Source organism: Adiantum capillus-veneris, chromosome 4 (genome assembly GCF_014529385.1).
Source record: "Adiantum capillus-veneris isolate H3 chromosome 4, ASM1452938v2, whole genome shotgun sequence".
NCBI lineage: Eukaryota > Viridiplantae > Streptophyta > Polypodiopsida > Polypodiales > Pteridaceae > Adiantum > Adiantum capillus-veneris.
The window spans coordinates 162049491-162059073 of record NC_140934.1 but is presented as its reverse complement, the minus strand read 5'-3'; the positions used below and the strand labels follow the sequence as shown (position 1 = coordinate 162059073).

Here is a 9583-nt window from a genome sequence, read left to right as displayed (position 1 = left end):
TGGTCAAGCCAAAAGGCATGACAATGTATTCGTAAAGACCAAATGTGGTGTGAAATGCGGTCTTTACAATGTCTTGATCAACTATCCTTATTTGATGATAGCCACTCTTTAGGTAAATCCTATTGAAGTAGGTCGATCCTTGTAGCTTATCAAATAGGTCTTCTACCCGTGGAACGGGAAACCTATTCTTGATAGTGATCCTATTTAGTGCTCTATAGTTGACACACTTACGATATGTGCCGTCTTTCTTTTGCACTAATAGCACAGGTGAGCAAAATGGAGATGAGCTAGGTCTAACCATGCCCTTCTCAACTAACTCATGCACTTGCCGCATAATCTCCTCTTGTTGAGCTTGAGAAACTCTATAAGGAGGTTTGTTAGGCGGTGAACTTCCTGGAAGAAGTTCAATTGCATGGTCATCATTACCTCGTTTAGGAGGTAGCTCACAAGGGATGTCGTCAATAAAAACATCTTGAAACCCCTTGAGAAAATTGGATAACTTTAATTCCTTTTGGTTGCTTTTATTTTCTTTTGCTAAAGCATTAGGTTCATTTTGAGAATCTTTAACAAAAATCATGTACACGGAAATAGAGCTCTTTATTTACTTCGTTGAAAGTTGGTGTATGTACAATGGGGATAGTGTTACCCATTTCCTTAGCATCTATATACATGTGTTTTTTCCTGAACTTAAAGGAGATTCTCCTTTTAGGAAATTTAACATTGGCAGCCAGACGGTCAAACCATGGTGCCCCTAGGATTACATCCTCATGCTTGAGAGGAGAGATAAAGAAGTCCTCTTTGTCCACATAGCTTTGGACATGAAGCCTCAATTTTTCGATTAAGAGAGTGACTGAAGCTTCTTGCCCCTTGAAGGCACTGTCTGCGGGTAGGACATCTCCCATCTCGTAAGCTTGTATGCATAGCTTGGTGGGCAAACCCCCCCTCCTCAAAAAGAAAAAAAAGAAAAGAAAAAAAAAAAGATAGAGAAGAAGAAGAAGAAGAAAAAACCTTTAGCCCATGATACAGCCTGGGTCTCGCTCTTCAGCACAGTTTTCTTACAATGGCTCGTTGTTCTGTCCTTCCTCATCTGCAAATGAGGGACAAGTCGAGGGCGATGTTGGCGGCCTCTGAGGGGCATCATACTGTCAAGGTAAAAGACGCTTTCTCTTTTCGGTTTTCTTTCTCCTCGTTTGCTGCTGCTGCTGCTGCTGCTCTCTCTCTCTCTCTCTCACACACACACACACTCTCTCTCTCTCTCTCTCTCTCTCTCTCTTTCTCTTTCTCTCTCTCTCACACACACACACACACACACACACACACAGTTCTTTTTCATGCTTGATGAATGTCCTGTAAGCGTCACCTGTTTTGCGTCCACAGAGCTGCGGCAAATGCTCTGACAAATATAGGGAAGAAGCAATATTTGCTACTCGAGTCAAGCATAGACAGGAAGAGCATGAGGAGGAGTGGAAAGCAGTTAGTTTTTTCTTTTTTGACCAGACTGAAAGCCTGTGCTCAGAAGAAGGATTTGTATGGAGTCAGTAGGATACAATCTGAGCTTCCGAAAAGTGGGTTTCTTCAGAGAGATGCATATTTAGGGAGCACATTGGTGAGTGCCTATGCCAAATGTGGTGCCCTCACGAAAGCACGTGAAGTTTTTGATGGGCTTCCTGTCCGGAATGTCATCGTTTGGAATGCCTTGATTGCAGGATATGCCCAACATGGCTCTAGCAAGGAAGCTCTATACTGTTTTCACCGTATGCAAAGGGAAGGCCTCTCTCCAGATGCAGTCTCCTTTGCTTGCACCTTGAAGGCCTGTGGCATTGCGCAAGACATTGGCATGGGTGAAAGAATTCACGATGAGATTGCTACTCAGGGGCTGTTGGAGAAACATGTTGTGGTTGGCAATGCTTTGGTTTATATGTATGCCAAATGTGGTGCCCTAAAGAAAGCGCAAAAAATCCTTGACGGGCTTCCTGTGCGGGATGTCATCTCTTGGAACACGTTGATTGCAGGATATGCCCAACATGGCTCTGGCAAAGAAGCTCTGGGTTGTTTTCACCAGATGCAAAGGGAAGGTCTCTCTCCAAATGCAATCACCTATGCTTGCACCTTGAAGGCCTGTGGCTTTACGCATGACCTTCACATGGGTGAGAGAATTCATGATGAGATTGCTAGGCAGGGGCTGTTGGAGAAACATGTCGTGCTTGGTGGTGCTTTGGTCGATGTGTATGCCAAATGTGGTGCCCTCATGAAAGCACAAAAAGTTCTTGATGGACTTCCTCTACGGGATGTCGTCTCTTGGAATGTGTTGATTGCAGGATATGCCCAACACGGTTGTGGCAAAGAAGCTCTGTGCTGTTTTCACCGGATGCGAAGGGAAGGCCTCTCTCCAGATGCAATCTCCTATGCTTGCACCTTGAAGGCTTGTGGCATTACTCAAGATGTTGACATGGGTGAGAGAATTCACAATGAGATTGCTAGTCAGGGGCTGTTGGAGAAACATGTTTTGCTTGGCAATGCTTTGGTCGATATGTATGCCAAATGTGGTGACCTAACAGAAGCACAAACAGTTCTTGATGGGCTTCCTATCCGGGATGTCATCTCTTGGAACGCCTTGATTACAGGATACGCCCAACATGGCTGTGGTAAGGAAGTGTTGGTCTGTTTTCACCAGATGCGAAGGGGAGGCATTTTTCCAGATGCGATCACCTACGCTTGCACCTTGAAGGGGTGTGGCCTTACGCAAGACCTTCAGATGGGTGAGAGAATTCACGATGAGATTGCTGGTCAGGGGCTGTTGGAGAAAAATGTTGTGCTTGGCAGTGCATTGGTCGATATGTATGCCAAATGTGGTGCCCTATCAAAAGCACGAGAAGTTCTTGATGTGCTTTCTGTGCGAAATGTCGTCGCTTGGAGCACGGTGATTGCAGGATATGCCCAACATGGCTGTGGCAAGGAAGCTCTGGGCTGTTTTAACCAGATGCGAAGTGAGGGTTTCTCTCCAGATGAAGTCTCTTGGAGTGCTCTTATAGGAGGATATGCCCAGCAAGGGCTGGCCGAGGAAGCTCTGAAGTGTTTTTGTTGGATGCAACAAGAGGGCACCTGCCCAACTGCAATCACCTTTCTTATTGTGCTCAATGCATGTAGTCACTCAGGTCTACTAGATGAGGGCCAAATGCTTTTTGATAGCATGAGGGAAAAATATGGCATTATACCAGACCAAAAGCACTATGCTTGCATGGTTGACCTTTTCGGGCGGGTTAGGCATTTTGACAAAGCTTTGAGAGTAATCAAGATGATGCCATCGTCTGATTATCCTCCAGTTTGGTCGGCTCTTCTAGGTGCATGTCAACAATGGGGAAATGTGGACCTTGGAAGATTTGCCTTTGAGTGTGCAATAGAATTAGATAAATGTAATGCTGCAGCATATGTGTTAATGAGTAACATTTATGCAGCTGCTGGCATGCAAGAGGCGGCACAAAACATTGAATGCATGAGAATCAGGAATAGTGCTGGTCTCATGCAAGTTGAAAGGTTCATAGATTTATTGTTGGGGAAACTGAGCATCGTCAAAGCAGACAAATCTATTTGAAGCTACAAGATCTTGAACTTAAATTGTCCCTACAAGGGTCTTCCCCAAACTTGCATTGGGTGGCTCACAAAACAAAATATTCCCCTTGATTAAAAGAAGATTTTGCTTTGTCAGCATTATGAGGAACTGGCCATTGCTTGTGCAATCATCAATTGGATTTGTGCATCACCAAAAACATGCTGGTCTACAGAATTGCCATGCTGCTACCTCACTAACATAAAAAATAGAGAACAATAAAACAGCTTTCAAAGATGCAAATTGCCTCGGGGAAACGTCAACTAGAAGTTTCATGGGTGCTTGTTGTGTATAACTCTGAAGGAAGCCCATAGCCTTGTGACATAAGGTCCCCATTTTGCAGATTACAACAAGATTATAAAATATACATGCAGCTTGTTATGTGGCTATTGATAACTTCACGAAAACTCTTTCTGCAAACCCCCCCCCCCCCCCCCCTCTTCTCATCTTCAGGGAATGATCAGGCTGAAGGGATCTCGCTCTCCAGCAGAGTTAGTCTGACGGACACGAGAAGTTCTTGATTGGCTTTCCTCTCCAGGATGTTGTCTCTTCGAACGTATTGATTGCAGGATCTGCCCAACATGGCAAAGAAGCTCTGGTCTGTTTTCAGCGGTTGCAAAGGGAAGGCCCTCTCCAGATGCAATCTCCTATGCTTGCACCTTGAATGCCTGTGGCCTTATGCAAGACCTTCACATGGGTGAGAATTGCTAGTCAGGGGCTGTTGCATGCTTGGCGGTGCTTTGGTCGGTATGCATGCAAATGTGGCTAACAAAAGCACGATACGGATTTGATGCGCTTCCTGTCCAGACTGTTGTCTCTTGGAATGCGTTGCATGTAGGATATGCCCAACATGGCTGTGGCAAGCAAGCTCTGGTCTGTTTTATGCAATGGGAAGGCTTTTCTCTGAATGCAATAACCTATACTTGCACCTTGAAGGCGTGTGTGGCCTTATGCAAGACGTTGACTTGGGTGAGAGAATTTACGATGAGTTTGCTAGTCAGGGGCTGTTGCAGAAAGGTGTGCTGCTTGGCAATGCCTTGGTCGATATGTATGCCAAATGTGGTGCCCTTGAGAATGCACAAAAAGTTACTGATGGGCTTCCTCTCCAGAATGTTGTCTCTTGCAACGCATTGATTGCTGGATATACCCTACATGCTGTGGCAACGAAGCTCTGGGCTGTTTTTACCAGATGCGAAGGGAAGGCCTCTCTCCAGATGCAATGACCTATTTGCTTCTTGAAGGCGTGTGGCCTCACACAAGACGTTAACATGGGTGAGAGAATTCATGATGTGATTGCTAGTCAGGGGCTGTTGGACAATGACGTCGTGCTTGGCGGTTCTTTGTCGATATATATGTCGGTAGAATGTCCTTGATGAGCTTTCTGTTGAAATGCTGTCGCTTGGAGCGCGGTGATTGCAGGATACGCCCAGCATGGCTGTGGCAAGGAAGCTTTTAAGCAGATGCTAAGCTCGTTAGACGAAGTCTCTTGGCGAGGATATGCCCAGCAAGGGCTGGCTGAGGAAGTTTTTGTCGGATGCAACATGAGGGCACCTCCCCAACTGCAATCACTTTTCTTTTTGTGCTCAATGCCTGTAGTTACTGAGGTCTACTGGATGAGGGCATTATACCAGACAAACAACACGACACTTACATGGTTGACCCTGTTGAGCGGGCAAGGCATTTTGACAAAGCAATGAGAGTAATTAAGCTAGTCAAGATGATGACATCATCTAATTATGCTCCAATTTGGTTGGCTCTCCTGGGTGCTTGTCGACAATGGGGAATTGTGGAGCTTGGAAGTTTGGCCTTTGAGCAGGCATTAGAATCAGATAAATGTAATGCTGCAGCATGTGTTAATGAGGAACATTTATGCAGCTGCTGGCATATGCAGGAGGCAGCATAAAGCATGAGAATCAGGAATGGCGCTGATTTGTTGTTGGGGGTGCTGAGCATCCACAAAGTGGACAAATCTGTTTGAAGCAACAAGATCTTGTTAAATTGTCCCTCGAAGGGTATCCCCCAAATTTGCATTGGGCCTCACTTTTCGAACGATCAGCTACACTGGGACTGAGACACGCCCAAACACCCCGTAACTTCAGAAGGGGTGCTCTCCCCTTGATTCAAAGAAGGTTTTGCTTTGTCAACATTATGGGAAAGTGGCCATTGCTCGTGCAACTATCAGTACACCCCAAAGGATGGATATGCGCATCATCAAAAACGTGCGGTTATGTGGGGATTGCCAAGTAATCCATTATTTTACATTTTGCCTTTCTAAAAGAAACCCTTAGTGTTGGGCTGGGTTAGGGGGACTTTCATAGGTTTCAGTGCATGATGGAGACTTACTTTCATTTCACATCCTGAGTTTATTTTTCTTGCATTCTATTGTTTTAGAATACTAAATTGAAGTTTCACCTTACATAATTTTATTGAATTTTACACACACACACACACATATATGTCTCTTTTGCATTCTATAGTTTTAGAATGCTAAAGTGAAGCTTCACCTTGCATAATTCTAATAAATTCTACACACACACATATATTAATTAGTTCTTTTATTTCACATTTCATTTCACAACTTTACATGGCTTTACATTTCTTTCCTTTTATAGCTTGATTCCAATTAGTGTTAACATTCAAGAAAGTCTCTTTTATTAAGCGGCTACTGATCGAGTTTCCTCCTCATAAAGAAAAAAATCGAAAATACTAGTAAAAATTTTGACATTTGTAAAATGTTTGGAGGACTTTCTTACATATTCATACGTTTTTCTTTCGTTTACCATGGTTTGTAGCTAGCTAGTCTTGATTTTCAATTGGCTCAAGATTAAGCTGATGCAATCCTTTCCCAAACACTGATACAAGTTTAAACAATCTTATCACTTTCTTATTGTTTTTGAAAGCTGTTGTGACCCTTTCACTTGTTTATATTAGTGAGGTGGCAGCAGGGCACTACTGCATCGGCCACTTCGTCTCACAACTACATTTTGTTTTTATAAGTTTTTAGTTCTAACGGCCTTGTCAATGCCAAGCCAGTTACAATTTTGAATTGACCATATGAACGTTAGTATACAATAGGGGGTTTTATAAGGCAAAAAGGTAAATTTTGCAAAGTAGAGTCTTGTATATAGGGCTCAAAACGTGTATTACCTTCTCTTTAGAGAAACTAATCAATCACAATTCGCCCTCATTTGGAAATTCTCTTAAAAAGGGCCACACTTTTAGGCATGGAACGTGCAACTAATCCCAATTTTCACTCAAATGATAGTGAGACATCAACATTACACTTTTAAACACAATTTACTAATCAAATAAATAAAAGCGGGACTCTGCTCTCAAAATAGCTTCTAAAAGCCTTAAAAATGTGTACAACATTTGATAGCACCACGTCTGTATCACTCTTTGCAAGCTGGCAATGCCAACAAGTAGGGCCTTCTTTCCCAAAAACAAAGCATGCATATGGAATTCCAAGCAATAAGAGGAGTAGAGTCATTATTAGAACCCCATAAAAACTTCTGATGAGTACATGGAAAGCAGCTAGTGACTTATCGAACCAATTAAACAAGGGCCAATATAAATCTAAGATGGGGGCAAATGGATTAAATGTTTCTCCATCAAGATGTAGAGGACATTCTTCACAATGTGTATACCCTTTTGAAATACCCATCGTATAAGTTGTTTCATATTGACATCTACACCAATGGGCTACACTAGATGCCTAAAGATGTGTTGCTTGGGAAGCCTCTTTCCATTCCAACCTTTGGAAAACCCATTGTATGAGTTGTTTCATCTACATCAATGAGATACACTAGATGCCTAAAGATGTATTGCTTTCTTTCCATTCCAAATCAGGTGTTCAAATCATTGAGACAGATGCATCGATCAGTTGGGACTTACTTACATTGATGGTGAGACTATAAACCAAAGAAAAAAGATTGAGAACATGCAAATATATAGCCAAGTTTACATTATTAGCCTAAAGAACTCAAAGGCACCCTCAACAAACACCAAGCCTAAGATTTGTTTATGAAGAATGCTCAATCCTCGTGATCTACCTAGCTGTACTTGTTGATCAAAGAAGGAGAAACAGAGGTGCATAGCTACAACTACCAATGGACTTACGAGACACCTTTGAAACTTTAATTAGCTTTAGATTGCTTTAAGCATAAACTCTCGTTACTAGCATAGGTTACAATTTTTGCGTGCATATAGAAGCATCATTTCCACACATATTTAAACTAGCATGCTTGTAACCAAAATTAAAGAGAACATTATTAACATGAGATAACACAAGATTGAGGGTAAGATTTCACAAGGTCGACCCCCCCCCCCCCGCTTACAAGGCTTTTGAATACTCATGCTCTTAAAGCTCTTTACAACAAAGAGAAGCTTGAGTATACATAGGACCATGGAGGCTAAGATCTCCATGACCCAAACAACTTAACAACTTTGTTGATCATCATAAGTAGTTCTCCTCTTCTTCAAAACATTAGTGAATAATCAATACAAGTCTATAACAAAGAAAAGAAGTGCTTTGATTATGAGCTTGGAAGCTCTATAGCATAGTAGTATATGGAATACTAATAGAAGCTCCTGAAATTTCAAACAATCTCTAATAATCCTAATGACCTCTGTAATCATAGGAATAGATTTTGACATCTTCTACAAAGCTGTAGAGTTTGAAGACTTTCTTTTTTGACGATCCGACTTCATATGAGGAGTTATGCTTGATAAACTGAAGACAACCTTTTCCTTCCCTTTTCAGAAATAGTAACTTAGAATCTCTAGAAGGAGGTGGAAGAGTCCAAAGTATGAGAGTATAACACGAAGGTTTAGCCTCTTTAAGGATTTTTAAAAAGGCATATGAATGTTCTAGGCTCTCATGTCTAACCACATACCCTTATACCCACTTTGCTAGCATACGTACTCACTGTAAGCCGTATTTTGTTGTTTTGAGTCTCGTCAAATTTTTTGAGATGTTAAGAGAATTTTCCATGCACTTTCAAAGTGCATTAGCCATGAGTGCGATCCATTGCATGCCTTGTTGTCCTTCGATATGTGCTTCTTGTGCTTTCTCTCTTTAGTATAGTCATTTTTAGAGAGAAAAGTCAAAAGTGTATCTAAACTTCTTGGAGACCATTCTTCTTTAAATATAGGTTGACTTGCACTATCTGGTATTCTCGTACTCTGATGCCTTACCCCCGTGTTACGTGTATCTGATGTTTTCCTCCTCATTGTACTCAATTGAAGCTCTACCGTTTTGACTAACTATTCCCTTCCCTTGGTTAGATTCAATGAAGCTATTTGGGTATTATTTTTTATGTTCTCGTGCCTTGTTTTCATCTAATTGTACTGTGCTTAGATCTAATTTTGCAATAGAGAAGATGTTCATTGAAGCTAGCATAAGTTCTATCTTTTTGCTCCCATATTTTTTACATAATTCGTGTGGACACATGGCTCTTTTTCACCTTTTGGTGTTGTTTTTCTTGACTTGGATCCTTTTATTTGGTCCTTGCATAGTCAGTGTCTAGCCAGTGTAGTCATGGATAACCCTTGCATGTTTGAGTCAAGGTCTACACAACAACATGTTGTAGGCACCCTGCACATCCATTACCAGAAAGATGGTTTTAAACATCTCATACCCCACCTTGATCTGCAAGTTTTCAACTAAGCCACTAGCTTGTGCTATCCTCTGATCTATCCTCCTTATCTTGAAAGGTGTAGGTTTCATTTTAATGATTCCCAATTTTTGTCTGAAATGCTCACCCAGTATATTCACACCAACATTCCTATCTAGAACCACTCTTGATAGTGGATGCGATTATTTTCTTACCTTGTAGTCAATCTGAATGACTTGTTTCTTATTATCCTTAATATCAGACCATAATGTTATTGCCATCACTTTATATTCCTATTGTCTATGCTTCCTTATAAACTTAGAAACCTCACATAACTTCCTTCTGATGTCATCTATCTCAA

At 41.7% G+C, this 9583-nt stretch overlaps 1 protein-coding gene across 2 annotated transcripts; it reads left to right on the top strand.

Annotated features, from left to right (window-relative positions):
* The first annotated feature begins 981 nt into the window (after window positions 1-981).
* On the top strand, window positions 982-5751 carry LOC147460269 (pentatricopeptide repeat-containing protein At1g11290, chloroplastic-like). Of its 2 annotated transcripts, none has more exons than XM_086511352.1 (2): window positions 982-1150; window positions 1378-5751. In XM_086511352.1, exon 2 carries the CDS (start codon window positions 1454-1456, stop codon window positions 3590-3592), a length of 2139 nt encoding a protein of 712 aa, XP_086367478.1. In that variant the 5' UTR covers window positions 982-1150; window positions 1378-1453; the 3' UTR covers window positions 3593-5751. The 2 variants fall into 2 exon arrangements, with proteins under 2 accessions (XP_086367478.1, XP_086367479.1); XM_086511353.1 differs by lacking the exon at window positions 982-1150 and having other exon boundaries at window positions 1469-1606; window positions 1707-5751.
* Window positions 5752-9583: the final 3832 nt, after the last annotated feature.

Bases quoted from the DNA above. Each gene is read 5' to 3' on its own strand.
- LOC147460269 (XM_086511352.1), top strand. From the start codon at position 1,454: ATGAGGAGGAGTGGAAAGCAGTTAGTTTTTTCTTTTTTGACCAGACTG.